The 18,155-nt window shown below is 41.0% G+C and overlaps 1 protein-coding gene and 1 long non-coding RNA gene across 2 annotated transcripts in view; one reads left to right on the forward strand and one right to left on the reverse strand.

The window, feature by feature from the left end:
- Positions 1-13,717, forward strand: part of LOC134476125 (uncharacterized) — a 38,313-nt gene extending 24,596 nt beyond the window's left edge. Inside the window, exons 2-3 of the long non-coding RNA XR_010047632.1 lie at positions 13,226-13,453; positions 13,597-13,717. This is a non-coding gene — a long non-coding RNA (uncharacterized LOC134476125). The remainder of the gene's footprint in view (positions 1-13,225; positions 13,454-13,596) is intronic.
- Positions 13,718-14,042: 325 nt separating this feature from the next.
- The window catches only part of Prtg (protogenin), an 80,781-nt gene continuing 76,668 nt past the window's right edge, over positions 14,043-18,155 (reverse strand). Inside the window, exons 19-20 of the mRNA XM_063249118.1 lie at positions 17,467-17,571; positions 14,043-17,248 (exon numbers count right to left, since the gene is read on the reverse strand). Of these exons, the coding sequence (XP_063105188.1) occupies positions 16,922-17,248; positions 17,467-17,571 (432 nt within the window). The 3' untranslated portion in view covers positions 14,043-16,921. The remainder of the gene's footprint in view (positions 17,249-17,466; positions 17,572-18,155) is intronic.

The raw sequence follows: 18,155 nt of genomic DNA on the forward strand, positions 1-18,155 counted from the left end.
CTACAGAATTAGCACTGGATTTCTTAGTGTCTTTTCTTCTTCAGAGCATCCGTTCATTATATCGTGTATTATATAATCTGTTCCTGTAAATAGTATAGAAATTCTTCCCATGTGTGACTCTCTACATGTATATCTATCTTTTCTGTATTATAGGGAAAAACAGACCAAACAAGACAACAAAATAAATTCCTAGAAAAACATGAAATGAACAAAGACATATAGGACTGCAATATTAGGTGATTACAGTAGTTACTATGCTCTCTCTTGCTATTTTCAATAGAATTGTCCACATCATCAGGGATAATATAATTGAACATAGCATTACATAGCTATTTTATTAAAAACACAACTTTGAAGATATTGTAGGACTTGAAAGCAGTTAATAATCAAAACCAGAATGGATATCTTTTATATCTTGTCATCTTCAGAGTAGTTGTCTCCACTCCCAGACTTAATACTATCAAGGATACCATATTTGAATGAAATCAGTCAAGGCTAAACAGTGGTCTAATGAACCAGCTTCAAATAAGATCAGTCATAGTAAGACAATGTAAGTAATACAGGGTTTCAGTGTAAGTTAATAGGAAATTAAGGATAATTACCATGGTATAACCTATTATTTTTTGGTTAGCTGTCTGTGCCCTCAAATCTAATATGGGTAGACAGACCAGAACAAAATATAATAAAACTAAACAGAAGGTTTTTAATTTGATATAATACTATTTGCTGATTCTTGATGTTATTTCTTGTGCAATTGATTTGGGTTCTATTCAGAAAGTCTTTTTCTATGCCTATGATTTAGTTTTACCTATTTTACCTTCCCATAGATTAAGTATTTCTTTTGCCATACCTAGATCTTTGATCCACTTTGATTTTAGTTTAGTACATGGTGAAAGACACACATCTGGATTCAATCTTCTGTATGTGGATAGTTGGTTTCCCCAATATCATTTGCTAAAGAAATCTCTAAAGAGTCTTTCTTTTCTCTGGTATATGTTTTGACCCCATTGTCAAAGATTGGATGGCTGAATGTGTCTAGAGTTATGTATGCATTTTCCATTCTGTTTCATTCATCCACATCTATTTTCAAGCTAGTACCATGATTTTTTTTGGTACCAGGGATCGAACTCATGACCTCGTGCTTGCGAGGCAGGCGCTTATGCCGCTAAGCTAAATCCCCAGCCAGTACCATGAAATTTTTATCATTGTGGCTTTGTAATAAAACTTCAAATCTTGGGAATTGATCTCTTGTACTTTGCTCTTCTTGCCCCAACTGCTTTTGCTATTTTGAGCCTCTTCTGGTTCCTTATGAATTTTCAGATTGTTTTCTCCAGTACTGTGTGGAATACTGTTGATGTTTTGATTAAGGTTGTATTAAATCTTATATCAGTTTAGGAACTATGGCCATTTTGACTTACATTGGTTCAGCCTGTGAGAAGCAGAAGATGTCTTTCATGTTCTTTATTTTATTTTGGTTTTTTGAGACAGGGTCTCACTATGTAGTTCAGGCTAGCTTTGACATTATGTACATCAGGCTGGGCACAAATTCATGGTGATCTTCCTGCCTCAGTTTCCTGAGTGCTGGGATTATTGGCGTGCATACCACACCTGGCTGTCTTTCCCTTTTCTGGTGTCTTCTTCAATTTCCTTTTTCAGAGTACTATATTTTTCATTGTAGAGGGCTTTTATTTCATTGGTTAAATTAATTCCTGTATATTTAATTTTTCTTGATGCTATTGTAAATAGTATTGTTTTCCTAATTTCTTTTTTTGTGAGTTAATTATTGGTGTACAGAAACACAGCCAATTTTTCATGTTGATTTTGTATCTTGCTTGTTACAATGCTCAATTAGTTATTCCTGGAGTCATTGGTGGCATTGTTGGGTCTTCTTTCTATGTAGAGGATCATGTCTTCTACAAATAATAATTTGACTTTTTCCTAAAAATTTCTTTCTTTTGCATGATTGCTGTGGCTAATGTTCAAATGCTGTAGTAGTGGGGATTTAGCTCTGTGGCTTAAGCACCTGCCTGGCAAACATGAGGTTGTGAGTTCGATCCGCAGTACCAAAAAATAAAAATAAAAAAATAAAAAACAAATGCTGTAGTGAATAGTAGTGATGTCTTATTCCTGATTTTCGAGGACAAGTGCTCCATTTTTCTTCATTTAATATGATGTTCATCATTGGTTTGTCATAAATGGCTTTTATCAGATTGAGATAAGGTCTTTTATACCTGTTTTCTTTATTTTTTAAATTCATGGATTCTTTGTGTTATTATTTTTTTTGTCTTTTTCATTTTTATCGGTACCAGGGATCGAACTCATGACTGCCTGCTTGCAAGGCAGGCGCTTATGCCGCTGAGCTAAATCCGCAGCCCCTGTGTTACTATTTTTTAGTGTCAGCTTGTTCCTTTCTATTCTGATCTTTAGGATTTCCCTCTTGGTACTAGGCTTGGGTTTAGGCTGCTTTTCATATATCTTGAGGTGCACCATTAGGTTATTTGAGCTCACTATTTTTCTGACTGAGCAGTGACAGCAATAGTTGCTCTCGTATAACTGCTTTCATTGTGTCGTTAGGTTCTGGGGTGTTGCATTTGCCTCATGAGTGCCCAGTTATTAGCATTCTGTACATAGCCAGGGGGCACCACGGCCTTCTCTCTACCTCCTTGTTCCTGACAAGGTCGTGCTGACCTTGAGACTGGGGTGTGTGTGTGTGTGTGTGTGTGTGTGTGTGTGTGTGTGTATGTGATTCATCACATAGTCTGGTCCCCAAAGTCACTTTCTGAGAAATAAGCAATTATTATACAGCCTGTTCATTTCTTCAACTTCAGTTTTCAAATGACCTTATATTCTGACTTTGTGGGATAGGGTGTTAACTTTGCCTCTGTACCCTTTTCCAACTCAATAATTTCAGCATGCACAGAGGTAACCGCTATCAGTATAACCACGCATTCAGCCAGAACACCCTCGTAACCCAAAAGAAATGCTCTGTTAGCAGTCACTTCTTCCATGTGTTATTTTCTAAGGACAAAATAAACTCTTGTCACAGAACAATAGTCAAGGAAGTGAACGCTAGGAAAATGCCATTCTCTCATACGGGCAGGCATCACCTAACAGAGCAGGGCCTGCAGGGGTTCTGTCACTGGGAGGATGCACAGGCCAGGCAGGCTGTAGGGCTGTGCGGTCTCCTGGGGTCCCATCACAGGTGTGGTGCGTCCTTTGTTGATGTGTCATTTGGCGGCTCACACCATATAACTGGCCATATTTATGTCTTTCCCATGGTCCTGATAACGCCTTTTCCCCGTTTTCTGTCTTTCATGACTCCATCCCAATCCAGGGTCCCAGGGTGTGTAGCTCTTGGGTTCTCTGTTAAGCCTGCCTCACCCTCTGTCACTCAGAGCTGGTTAGGCTGCTCATTACCAGGGAGTGACACCGAGCTTGGTTTGCTCAGCACTCTTGGCAGGCTCAGCGCTCAACTGCACAGGGCACCACCTTAGGGACACTTGGCATCACTCTGTTTCAGTGCTGGTTTTGTTAACTGGAATCACTTGACTGGTTCCTTTACAGTTGCTATTGCTGAAAAGTTAATACATTCTCAGGAAATATCTTGAGATTACATAAATCTATGTAAATCTCCCATTTTCCATAAACTACTGTCCACTATGCTCTGCATCCTTTGGTGATTCCTGCCTGATAACTATCATAGCTGCAGAATGCGCATTTCTAGCTTTCATTCCTTCTATAGTTTTGTTTTGTGGTACTGGAGATTGAGCCCAGAGTCTTCCTACTGAGCAATATTTCACTGCCCCAGCCTAACACTGACCGGAGCCGTGAGTGATAGAGGCGAGACGATAATGGGGTCGGTTCTCAAAGTTTTATTGCGTACAGCTCAGCCGGACCTAACAAGGTCCGCGCCCTCAAGCCTTCTTCTTCCTCTCCCTCTGGGAGGAGATACATGAGTTTATATAGCGAGAAGCAGCCAATCACAGCATAGCAGGAACTCGGATAGCAATTGGTCACAACCGACTGTTGCTAGGCAGATGATCACTCTTGGCGGGTTAATTACGCGGCAACACGGGCCAACAAGAACCAGGAAGCAGGAAGCGGGCGCCATCTTTGGGGAGCGGCTCATGGCCCCTAACATAACACCTTTAAAATACTTTCTCTGAGATTCATCAAGTTGCTAATTTGCCCAAACCGGGGTTGAACTCCTGGCGGTCTCCTAGAGTGCCCACACATAGCCCATCTACAGTTCTTTGGTACTGTTATTTAAAAACAAAAACCAAAACCATTTGCTTTTCTCTTTTTGTTTTTCTCCTTTTCCCTTCTTTTTCCTTTCTTCTTCTTTATCAGAATAGACTGACTTACACCTTTCAGATAATTTATATCTCACTGTTCATTCTGCTACTTCACTCGTCCCAGCGTTAGCTGGTTGGACCCCATCAGCAGACCCCTTTGATCTTTGTAGCTCCTCAAGTCTTTCTTACTTCCTGACACAGAAGATGTTCCAGGTTCCAATGCGCACTTTCTCTGCCCTAGCCCTGGGGGGGGGGGGGGTTCCCTAGGGAGTCCTGGTTCCTTTTCCTGGAAATGAGACTGCGGAGCTCATTGCCATGGGGCACCCCTGATGGCAGGCTCTTTCTGGGTGAGGTGGCAGCTGCGTGAGGCTGTGTGTGCACTTTTCTAGTCAGTTCCCAGCAACACTACCCTTGTCCAAATCTGTTCCACAGTGCTGCCTGGCTTCTCACTGTTCGCATGTGTACTCTCTTCTCCCACGGCCCACAGGCATGCTGGTCCCTTTATGGGGGACACTGGAGATAGGACCCTGTCTCTGCACCCGAGCTGATCCCAGGTCCTTTTTATCTGTTATTTTGAGACATTGTCTTGCTAAATTGCTCAAGCTGGTCTCAGATTTATAGTCCTTGTGCCTCAGAATGCTGGAATTACAGGAATGCACCACTGCACCTGGCCCAGCATTTTATTATGACTTTTATTATAAACAAAATGTGAAAGCACAGGTTTCGTTTCCAGTTTCAAAGTGTGGTGGTGCATGCCTGTAATCGCAGCACTCCGGAGGCTGAGACAGGAAGATCCTTGTGAATTTGAGACCAGCCTGGGCTACAAAGTGAGCTCCTGAAATGCATAATGAGACCCTGTCCCCGCCCACCAAAAAATCCCATTAACATTCCATGCAAGCACACACTCTCATATGTGCACAGATAATCTGCAAGTGTATGCTCACTCCCTGAATAAATTTCAGACAGGCCTTGTATGCAGAAATATAAACCTCATTGTGTGTCAATCTACTGTTGTGTGTTCTTTTTTTGAGCCCTGGGGATCAGAACTATATCCTCAGACCTTTTTTATTTGTTATTTTGAGGCAGGTTCTCACTAAGCATACTCAAACTTGTGCCTTATTCTTTGGATTATAAAACTGCTTTTGTTTTTAAGAGTTATCTATTAAAAGATAATCAGTTGACATCTTAACAGAATTTAGCAAATACCTCTGAGGTTGAGCTGGAGAGAAGTGACAGTGAGAAACAAAGGCTAAAGGGAATGAAAGGGTTGAATAATACCAAAGGTTAACTGCTCCTAATTATAGCATCTTTAGAATATGTAGTCTAGGGCTGGGGATTTAGCTCAGCGGCATAAGCGCCTGCCTTGCAAGCATGCAGTCATGAGTTTGATCTCTGGTACCAAAAAGAAAAAAAAAAAAAAAAAAAAAAAAGAATATGTAGTCTGAACTAGATGTGAATATAGGTATAACCATATGCTATTTTCCTCTTTAGTGCTTTTTATATAATCTTATAATGTTCTCCTTGAAAGTTTTGCATAGTTTGGATGGTATAGTCTTGTTATACCTTTTTGAAAATTACACATTCCAAGTGCTGCTGATATACAGAAAATCTTGTATCTTATATATTTTGAACTTCATCCAACTGTTGTATGTAACTCTTGTATTTCAAATGACAGTTTTTCCATGGATTTTCCTGGGTTTCGTATGTAGGCAATCACACTGTGGAAGTAAGTTTTTCTTTCTTTGTAATCGTACTGCAGAGTTGTATGGTGCTATCAAGTTGATGGGTCCCTCTATTTCTTGTATATGATATTAGCAATAGATATTGATGGGTATCTTTTATCAAGTTGTTATTCAATTATAGTTTGCCCAAAGGTTTTTAGTTTCTAGAAATAAAGGATGGAAGTAGAATTTTATCAAATTCCTTTTATGCCTCTTTTTAGGAACACACATATGTACATAAAATTTATAATTTATTGTTCTGTATTGAGTGAATTTTCTAACATGGTGCCACCCTTTGTTTCTTAGCTAAGCCATTTTAGTAATACTTCATTTCTGTTTCTGACATTTATTTAAGATTTTGCATGTAAGCTCCTAAGTCAAATCACTCGTTCTTTGCCACTGATGGTATTAACTTTATAGTACCTTGAAATAGTGTGCAGTTCTCTTTTTTCTATTTTATGGAACGGTTAATATGAAATAGAATTGTTTATATTTGAATGTTTGTGCTTCATTAGAAATTGCTTGTAATACCATCTAGAACCAGTGTATACATACATGCATATGACAGCATAAAATTTTTTAAATGATTTAATTTCTTTATAATTTATAAGCCTATTCAGATTTTGGTTTTTCTACAGCGGTATTTCTCAACTCTGACTGCAGTGTTAGGATCACCCTAACCCCATCTTGTCGCCTCTTTTGAAAAAAAAAATCAGTGCCTAAAACCTTTTTCAGACACATTAGACCTCTGAAAATATTCCTCCGACCTCAGTTATATCTTTGATCTTCGGCAGCCAGAGTTTTTCCCCCTTAGAAAATTAATTATCCATTGCATGGATTATGGTATTTCAGATTTATGGACATTATGTGGTTTATGGTATTTTACTCTGATTTTAAAATGCCTACTATATCTGTGTTTTCATGTTTAATTTAGCTTGAAACTTTAGAAATTAGCATTAGTAATCCTCTCTACCCAATTTTATTACACTGTCTGCACTTCCTTTGGTGGCGCTCTTTTGGAAGGGTGAGGACTCAGAAGGGTGGTCTGTGTGCAAGGAGGGCGCAGGAGGCTGAGGACCGGGCAGGCCACGTGTTGGCGGGGTGGCTGGCAGGGCTGGGGGGACACGTCTAGGCGGCGGCAGGGGAACCTGCGGGAGGCAGGGGAGCTCGGGGACAGCAGTCCCTGAGCTGTCCTCCGGCTTCCTGCAGCACGCAGCTGTCTGCAGGGCCATGGGACTCTGCTCTCTTGCCCTGGAGTTTGGGGTTTACTGTGCTGAGGTTCTAATTTTTTTCTTAATACAGTTCAACTTTTCCTTCTAATATATGTATTTAAGATTATTTCTAGGAGCTCTCTTACTGTATCCTACAACTTTTGATATATTTTAGTTTTCAATTCTATTTTATTTTCATTTTAGCTTATGATTTATAAAAGCATTTGAAAATTTTGAAATGTATGACATTTTTCTTTTCATAATTCATCTTTCATTTAATTACTTTGTAGTTGAAGAACAGGGTCTGTAGGATATTAATTGATAGTTCATATTTTCAGTATAGTTAATACACATTTAAATATTACCTTCTCTACTGAGGACTGTTCTCTACTGAACCCTTCTGTAATCCTAGCACTCGGGGAGGCTGAAGTAGAATGACACATTCACATGGGCAACTTACACCCTATTTCAAAAATTAAAAAAGACTGGGGATGTAGCTTAATGCAAAGGTCTGGGTTCAATTCCTAGTACAACAAGGAAAAGTGAGTGCCTTACAGATTTTGATTACTTTTTTCTTTAGTGCAGTGTTTCATGTATTTAGTAGTTCAAACTCGTTAGACATATGTGCTGTTCAAGTTTTCTATGTTCTTATGATTTTGGTATGTTTTATTATCTACAAATTTTGAGAACATTGAGCTAAAGTTCCACCATCATATGATGTATTTATATTTTTCATTTAATATATTTGCAAGCTAAGTTTTTAGATGCCTCCAAGTACAAAATTATATTTGATTTCAGTGACCTCTTTGTGCATTTATGTGACTTGTTTTGCAGTCTCATTATTTTGTCTCATATTAACATATCTCTATACATTTTTTTTTTTTAGTAAATGTTCCCATTTACTTCTCCATTCTCTACAAATTTATTTCTCTAAGACAATTCTGGGTAATTTCCTCACATCTGCTGTTTCCGCATATTATTTTACTGTGATCAGATTTTTAAAAAATCAAGAATTTTTATTTCTGGAAATTCTATCCATCTCTGGTTTACTTTCTTTTTGGGGCATAGTTTATTATTATTTCAATTCCTTCTTTCATATTCTCCACAGTCAGAATAGCATTTCAGAAGTTTCTACTTTGATTTTCAATTCCCATTTCATTCCAAAACCTTATTTGTTTAATAAATAAACTTTTTTAAAAAACTTGTTTGGGTCATATATTATCAGTTATCTGTAACTATGTTTAGCTGGAAGGCTTTTAGAATTCTTTTACCATTCTTCCAATACAATTTTTTGAATCTTGAATTAGAAACTTATCTTGTTGGCGCCTACCATGCAGCTGGAAGGAGCAGCCAGCTGAGGCACAGGGACATCCTGACTCCTTCAGTAGCCGAGCTCAGGAAAGGAAGATGGCCCTCAAGAGGTGGTGGCTCTCCTCCATTGCCTGTCCAGAGTCTGAGAGCCATTCTCTGTTTTCCAAAAGGAAAAGAGGAAAAGAAAACATGGGCTTTTCTATTTCTTAGCCAACGAAAACTTTTATTTAAACTGTGCAATCAATTAGTATTTAGACAGCAGTTTCATAAACATTTTGGCATTAACCTTTTATTCATTTTTGGCATGACCTGTGGGGTAGAATATAAACTACCCTGGGGAGTGGGAAATACTAAGAAATATTTACTATAATGCTAGAAAAAGAAAACAAACCCACATTATTAAACAAGACATGTTTTCAGAAGACATTTAAAAAGTACATTCAAAATCAAGGCGAACATTCACTTTCTTCACGCAATGGAGTCCGCAGAGCTGATCCCCTGAGTCAAGCATAAAATGAGTGTAGCTCAGCCCCAGGCCCATTGCCAAGTCTGCAAGTGCCGCCCTTGCAAGAGAATGGTGCATGGAGTGCGGGGTCCAGAACATCCAGTATAAAATAACTTAACTGGCTCCCATGCTTTCATTAAATTCACATCTCTGACAAAGCAGAAAAAATCCTACACATAGACACATAATTTTGTCCAATGACAACAGACAGACAGACTTTCTTTATACATGTCTTCTACTCCACTGATGAGGCTAAGGCAACATGTGTGTTCAAGCTCTGTAATTTTCTGTAACAGGCTTTGATGCTAATTATTCAAAATTTTCATTTGTAAACAAAACAGAATCCGGAATGTGGTAGCAGGAAGCAGTACAATTTAAAGTAAGATTTAAAAATATTTTTGACATTTTTAGAAGTCCAATGTGCTGTCCATCGTGCAACAGAGCCTATTTTTGACATTTTAAAAGATAGTTCCATAGAAAAATAAGTTTCTGTAATATTAATTTTAAAAATTAAAATTTATAAGTCAAGACTGTCTTTGCATACCACAAACTACTTATAAGACATATACCTGCAATTCTGTAAAGCTTTCAGAATCTTAGGGCTTACAGAAAGAGTACTTTGGATGGTACAGAAGAATGTTAGGGAAATTAATTCCTTTCTCTTAAGAAAAAGATGACAATCGTATCATTTTTCCAATGATCCTTAAATGTAGATGTGAACAAACCAGAATTAGGTGGCAGTCTGTATTGCCTTACATAAAATTTATTCATCCTGAATAGTTTGCAAAATGTCGTATTGCTCCACAGTCTTAAAAAGTATACTTGCTAGAGAAGAATCCTAAACATGTACTTTTCTCCTCATTTTTCGCTAATTTTTTCTAAGTCAAGAGATCAAAATGAATGTCTAAACTGGAATAAGATGATTTCAAATCTAGTATTCTAAAAAGTACAATCAGTCCTTTTCTCTTCTGTGGATTTCCCCACATTACAGATGAGAAAAAAAAACCCAGGCTACATCTCTTTCTGACTACTTTCTTGCACTGTGTTGTCTTACTGCTTGTAAAGGAGACATAAACACTTAGAAAAAAAATCTCAACCAGGAAAAGATAATTGGAAATGCTGACTTACCAAGGAAAAATTTGTAAACTAGGTCTCACAACCTCACAGAAGTGACTTCCAGATTATAATTATTTACATGTGATTTTTAAATTTCCAAAGAATTATTGCTTCACTCTGCACCACAGATTAGACTCATTTCATGAAGAAGGAAGGAAAAACTGATTAGGAACTTTCCTACCAAACGCTTCAAGGGTTGGAGTGAAGCTTGTAGCTGCTGACCTGTGTGAAGCCCTGGGTTTGATCAGCATCCCACAAGAGCACAAACGGAAACACCAGGATTTAGGAGTTCCAAGGCCTGACATTACATTTGTTCCTCTTAAACTAGTGCAAATAATTAGGTAATATAAAATAACTGTGCATAATTAGCTAATATAAAAACTATTGGTAGCCAGGCATAGTGGCAATCACCTGTAATCCCAGAATGCAGGAGGCTGAGGCAGGAGGATCACTTCAACGTAGAGGCCAGCTTAATCCACACAGCAAGACCTTGTCTCAAAAAAACCAAAAAACCTGAACCAAACTAAAACTATGGGCTCCTCAGATCTAGCAATAAAGTATCATTAGTTATACCCGTCTTTTTTTTTTTTTTTAGTTAATAAATCTCTGTTTGGTTATGCCTATGGAGAATTTAAAAAGATAAAATCCAATTCTGAAGACCCAGTCTAACAGGGAAATGTTTGACTAGGCAAGGACCCCAGAAGCCTTCTGCATCTCCAGGGGTGCTGCAGGCACAAGCCTCTTTTAGGTGCTGAGGGAGCCAGGTCATGGAGGAGGAGAGGAATTAGGAGCTGACAGGGAAGCTGCACCCTCGCCCTCCAGAGTGCAGGACAGATAAGCTGTGCAAGGCTTTTCTTGGCTGGGATTGTGACTCTGTGGGTGGTGTGTGCTAGCACCCCTTGGTCTTCACAGAAACAAAAGACACATTTTTACCTGCCCCTACCCTGGAGGGCACTACCAGCCTGGGTAAACAGATGCAGGCTCTTCACAGAGCTGACACCGCAGCAGAAACCCTGCCAATGCTGGTGTGGCCTCGACTTGGGTTCTCATCTGGGCTATTCTACATGCGTGCTGTGACCTTAGTGTGCTTACTGCTGTGGGGCAACAGAGGGTGGCAGTCGCCAGAGTCTGTGCACAGGAGCCCAGGGGCTCACAATGGCCAAGTCCCCTGCACCCCTCCTCCTCTAAGAGGCTGAAAGGGAAGGCGGGAGAAGCTAGGAAACATCCGGCTCATCTCTCCCACACCCCACGAGGCAGCTTTCCATCTTTGGTAAAAGAAATGCTGATACTTAGGAGAAAATCAGAACCCACCCTTCACACTGGAAACTGGACACAAAATATCCCAGAAATTACTGCAAACTGGGGCTTCAGGATCTAAAGCTTTCTAGGAAAAGGACAACCGAAATCAACAAGGATGAATAACAAATAAGAGAGGCAACTCTAGGGATCCCAGGGATGCACGTGATAAGGGGGTCAGAAGACTGGGGGTTGGCAAAACTGAGGGCCAGACTCAAAGGCACAAGGCAAATGTTTTTAAAAGAAAGCCAAGAATGGAACTGAGCGTGGTCCTGTCATCCACTCTGAGTCTGCATGTGGAAGCCTCCCTCAAACCTTCCCTACAAATATATTCATCAAAGACAAAAGCAGCAAAGGTATGTCTTTTTAATGAAAATAAAGTTAGGGGCAGGTGTGCAGGAAACTTTCTGCTAAACCATAGACCCAAGATGTTATTTAATGAAGCACACAGTGCAAAAGTTTAGAGCTGAACTCTGCCCAAGTGTTTCTGAGACAAAGTTTAATGTACTCCCCCACCTTCCACCTGCATCAACACTCACAGAGGGGCTTGAGCCCAGGCAGCACTGAGCTACACCCCAGACCTTTTTAAATTTTATTTTCAGACACAGTCTAGTTGCCCAGGCTTGGTTTGAACTTGGGATCCTCCTGCCCTAGTGTGCTGAGTAGCTGGGATTACAGGCATCACTACTATGCTTGGTTATGTATGCTTTTGATGAGTTGTAAGGTCAAAGATTTTTACATCCTTGAAATTCTAAAGATTTCCAAGAGCAAATGACCTCAGATTTTTCAACTCTTAAGTGCAACAGACATTTTGCACTAGTCAGAATTCCATAGAAACAGTGCAGCCATGGTAGACCAAGAAGTAACTGCCATCCACAGAAGTCAGTGCCCAAACTCCCAGAACAAACTGCGGACGTGAGGAAGCCAAGCAGCTGCAGACGGGAAGAGATTCTGGATCTCAGAGTGGGCCTAAACTGGTCACCTGAGGCCTAACTGGTGAAGAACTTTTCTCTGGTGGGGTCAGAGAGACACAGGCTGCTGGACTGGAAGAGGGGCTCACAGCTTTTGTGAGCTGGGAAAGAGAAATGAGCTCTGCCCCAGCTCTGCAGCAAGGCTCTGCTGAGGAGCCTGTGGCAGACTGCTGACTTGAGAGTGCTAAGAGAGTAAATTTGTGTTGTTTAAAGCTACCAAACTCATGAAAATTTGTTACAGGTGCAACAGAAAAGTAATAGTTTTTGGTAAAAATGAAAGTCTTGTCATCTTAAACACTTTCAAATGCTTAAAAGGAGTAAATGAGAAGCTGAAAGCCTGTAAGCACACACATTGCATTAGCCAGCGATCCTATGTCCTGAGCATAAATCAACTTAACACAGAACACTATGGTTTTGTTCTAATTTTCAGTAAAAATCACCATTTGTTAACCGATTTAGATGGCCGTCTCTGGAACCTGTTACTCTGCTCCCAGACCACAAGGTATTTTGATGATTAAATCAAGGTAATTTTAACAGAGGCCTATGTAGGAAATTCTCAGTAACAAAGTCTGCAAAATACACATTTTTTTCTTGGAAAGACTGTAACTTTTTCCATACAGGTGGATTTTCTTTTTCACATTCAGTATTCAAATTTACATTCAATGAAATAGAAATCACTAAATATAAACATAAATCACTAGAGCCACTGCTGAAGTGGAACCTCACCAGGCATTCTTACATTTAAAAATGGTACTTTTAATCCTGTCTTTTTATGACATACACTCTGTTGTTTTCAAAGGTATCTCCATGTGGATCTGAACACCAATCCTAAGCTGTCAGCTAGCAGAGAGCAAGTTTTTAGCAGAATCCCCAGCAAAGCACTGCACTGTTCCCGCACGCATGGCAGTCACTGCCACTGTACCCATGCAGGCACTGCTGTGTTTGCAAAGCCAAGGAAGTGCTAGCATTTCATTGAGGATCCAACTTCCGTGGGGTGGCAAAGCTACTTTTAAAGGTCACTTAGTAGGTAAGTCTGCGTCTTTACTTTTTGATTAATCATTATCAAAAACTTCAGATTTCATGAAACATTTTTCCCTTTCACCCAGTATTTTTGAAAATAGGCTCCTTTAGTAGAGCGAAAACATTTGAATTTGATAACTGTCATTTCAGCATATTGGGAAGCACAGCTACTGAAGCACAGCGCACTTAAACAGTGGTGTAATTTGTCTGTCTGTCTGCTCCCGTGACAGCAGGAGGCCTGTGAATTACCCAGGAGGAAGACTGCAGGTAACTCAGGTTACTCTAACATTCTGAACTGGAAAAGCCTGCTGCTATTTCTGTTGACATCTCACACTGAGGGTGCTTAGTAAAGTATCCTGGGCTAACTCAGCAGGTTTAATGAGCAGTCCTGTGTATGCTGTCTGTCCACAGGCCAGGCTCTGCAGAGACATGTTTGGTTAACACAGAAACAAGAAACAACAATTTAATGTACAACTAAATTTGTCTATATGTGGAGGTAACTTTAAATATCTTTGGTTTTTTAAAATTTGCTGATATAAAGTACTTGAATAAAACACTGATAAATACCAATATAACTATTGCTTTTATTTATGTAAACTTAGCCCTTTGATATCTTTTACTATTAAAGCTAGATTCTCTATCCACTCTAAATAAATCTATTTCAAATCTGCTCATCTTTACTTATTATAGGCTAAACTATATATTTTAATGGTCTTTGGTATGAAAATACTGATGAGCAATATCTTTTAACATTTGGCATAAAAATGACATGCATGTATCAGTACTTACAGCAAATAAGTCTTTGGAAAGGAATATAGCTACCATTTGCACATGCACCCCTCGGAGCTGGGGCCCCTGTGAAGTCACTGGGGGAGAGGAGTGAGCAACTTCACCTCGTAGTCACAGGTGTTCATGCTTCAGATCCTAAGGAAGCGTGCTGTGTCCAAGTAAGAGAAGTCTCTGCTGTCCATTTAACATCTATTCAGTGAGACCAAATACTTATTTTTGGTGAAAAGATTATTTTCTCTCTAACAAGTAGTTTCAACGATTTAAAAATACTTTAATACTGTATAGTTGAAAATCTACTTGCTGAAGAAAAAAATTATACTTGAAATTCTTTGGAACTATCTGCTGGTAAAGAACATATTACAATGTATTTTAAATGCTCTGGTAGCAAGAAGGTAGTCACCATTACTAGCCTATTTAACTACAACAACCAATATAAACCCTATTGTTTTGGGTTAGTAACTACTTGTAAATACTTCATATCTATAGATGTTTCTAGTTCATTTGACTTGGAGAATTATAATCAAAATTTCACTTTCTACCAAAAATTCTTTGGTAACAAGATAATTATGAAAAATTCTGTATAAGAACAAAATGAAAAGGTAAAAATGTACTGGTAAGTAGTTAGCAAACAGTTATAGCCTAAAGATCTACCTAACTGGGGGCCTCCTCATCAGTACCAAACACAGTACTGCTTTCTCCCATCATCTCTTAGGCAGTGAGGCAGAGGCGACACATCCCGTCTGGACACATCCTCCATCACCCTTTGGGTGTTGTCTGCCTTTTCCACCTAAAGGCTCTCGTTGTACTGCCTAACTCTAGGTACTGATCAAGATGCCCCACATACTTCTACTCACAAACCCCAAAATGCCATACCCTGTCAATCTGCCCGTGTGTCCACAAGGCAGCTCAAAAGTAACAAAATGTTCCCTGAGTACAGGAAAAATAACACTAGCATGAGTTAAAGGAGGTAGTATAAAACAAGGAGCCACCACGTCAGGCACATGCATGTGTCCATTGTTCACCCGAAGCTCTGTTTTTCCCCCACCATGAAGCCGTCCTGCGGCGACCGACTGGGCGTGGATGCAGCTGCCCACTGGGGCTGCAGGCCTCACACTGGCACACGGCTCAGCACATCTGGTTTGGCACAAAATACAGCTTTAAAACGTTTTAAACATGCTGTACCATCAGTCATCAGGGTAGGCAATGACAATGGGACTGTCATCCACAAATTCTTTGATTTCAGAATACCACTTAACATGACCCTGCTCCATCCATTAACAGAAGGTTTTAAAGAGAAACCCTTTCTGATTCCCTTTAAAATGAGGCTCAAAGGCATGTTCAGGAAATTTGAAAGCATTCTTGTAACAGGCTGTGAGTCTGCGTCATGTGTTCCGTTCCTGTCCCCTCCCCTCAGCACGGTGGCTGTCTAGAGTAGGAAAGGCCTATGCCTCGTGGTGGCTGAGTAAACAATTTGCTGATTTCAAACCAGCAAGAGGATTAACTCATTGCCGGAGCTGGCACTCCTTATTCACAGTATTGATTAACATACACAGTACCAAAGTCTCTTAAGAATTCAAGAAAACAGAAACACTGGGTGGCAGAGTTCTGAATATCTATAAACAAAACCTGCATGTAAAAAAGAAAAGCGTTGGTAAAATATTGTACATAACAACAGTTATTGATAATGGCTGAGACACTCTTAAGGCAATTTTTTTTCTGAGACAGGGTCTTGGTTACGTAGCTCAGGCTGGCCTCAAACTTGAGGCAATCCTCCTGTCTCAGCCTCCTGAGTGCTGGGATTACAGGCATGCATCACCTTGCCCAGCTAGCAATCCTGTCCCAAACAACTTCACGAATACTAGGTCTAAGGCAGAGAAGTTCCTAATATCTACTGGAAGGCACTGTTAACCACGATAGCTTCAAGTCCCTTTTCCAATCTACTCTTGCATTTATCTCTATTCTTAATATTTTATGAAATTTCTTTACTTCTTTAAGCCAAATTGGGATAAAAAACCAAAAATCCTGATCATTCTCTTTGGGAACCCATTTTCTGCACGGGGTTTGCACTAACCTTGGAAGAGCAGAGGACAGGTCGAGGCAGCACTCAGGCAGGGTCTGGCTGGCCCCCGACCCCAGGAGCAGCCTTTCAAGCCGGATTACTGTGTTCATGCTACTGAGACAGCATATGTTTCATTAAAATCAACTGTCCCACACTTTGCTTTCCTTAACAGTCCTCACAGTCAGAGGTGTTAAACTACCTGATGTGCTGGTGGCCATCAGTTTCTTTAAAAACCAGAGCTTCAGGTAAACACTCTTGCTCATCCCCCTGTGGGGCTCCTTTGATCACACGCATCACACACACAGCAGCGGCAGGGAAGCCTTCGGGAGCCGCTGAGACACTACGCTATGGGAGGTAGGGCTATCTAGTTTGCCGCCTGGCAACTGAGGTAGATACTCAGCAAAGGGCTCTGCAAGCTCCCTCTGCTCCAGTGATGTATTCTGCAACAGTCAGACACCTTGACTGTCCTTTCACATTGCTGACAAGGAAACATTCACGACAGTGAGTTTAAAAAAAACAAAAAAAAAGAAAACATTCAAAAAAAGGCTTAGGCACCCGACAAGACCGCAGCCGCTGCTCATTGTCCTTCGAACAGACCCCGGCGGAGGCCTGCACAGGGCCTCGCGCTCAAGGCGCCGCCAGCGGCCCCGCGGGACCCGCTCCCTGAGCCGGCGGAGCTTGGTTCGCCACTGCGGCGCCACCGGTCAGGGCGCCCGAGCTCCAGGGTGAGCCGCTCAGGGCCGCCGACAGGCGCAGCTCGGCGCTGGACTCGTGGGAGAACCGCCCCGAGTCCCCGGTGTCCTGGCTGCCCTCGCTGTGCGCCGAGTGCTCAGTGTCCGTCGCCGCTCCCGAGAGCCCGGGCAAGGCGGGTGCCCGGGCCGGGGAGCCGATCAGCACCGCGGGGTCTGGCTGGCGAAAGCGCGCAGCGGCCGGAGGAAACTTCTGACTCTGAGGCTGGAAGAGGACAAACAGGGCAGCTGTGAGAGGGAGGCGCCGGGGGCGCCCGCTGCAGCCCGAGGCCCCCGCCCGCCCCACCAAGCGCCCCACCAAGCCTGGAGGCGTGGGGACACCTTGGCCACTTCCGCCAGCCCCCAGCCCCAGGCTTGCAGGTCAGCTCACAGCCGCCCTCGGTCATCACCTTCCCTGCCCAGGCCTCCGCCCCTGGGAGTTACCTGCTCAGCTCTCATCCTTTTCGAGTCTTGGAAAAATAACCATTTTTTCTTAGAGTTGTTTTTAATTATAGGACCATAGCTATTAATTATCAGGTCACTTCCTCCCTGGGGAAATAAGAGAAAATTAAATATTATGGTGTTCCCCAGTACCGATAAAAACGAAAAAGACGAAAAAAAAACAAAACAAAAAAAACCAAATTATGGTGTTAAGAGATTCTAGTTTGTCACACGTAGTAAACCAAATTTTAAATATGAAAAGAAAAAAATGATCATAGACATCACTGTTTTGTCTCTTTATAATGTATGTTTCACTTGGGATTGAACCCAGGGCCTTACACCTGCAGGCCAAGCATTACCCCTGAGCTATGCACCCTTTTTTTTCAATTCTTTAAAAACTTGTTTTCTTTGTTTTTATTTGAGACAGTTCCAGCTATGTAGTGCAGGCTGGCCTTGAACTCACTTTTGTCATCCAGGCTGGCCTCTAACTGAGGAGGGTACTCTTGTCTCAGACTTTTGAGTGCTGATGTGCACCACCAAACCTGGCTTTCTTTCTTTTTTTTTTTTTTTTTTTTGAGACAGGGTCTCACTCTGTAATTCAGACTGGTGTTGAACTTACTATGGAGTTCAGGCTGGCCTTGAACTCAAGGCACTCCTCCTGCCTCAGCCTTCGAAGTGCTTGGCCCTCTTTT

The sequence above is a fragment of the Cavia porcellus genome, unplaced genomic scaffold, assembly GCF_034190915.1.
Source record: "Cavia porcellus strain 051 isolate PalLab524CR breed Dunkin Hartley unplaced genomic scaffold, mCavPor4.1 scaffold_1, whole genome shotgun sequence".
Lineage (NCBI taxonomy): Eukaryota > Metazoa > Chordata > Mammalia > Rodentia > Caviidae > Cavia > Cavia porcellus.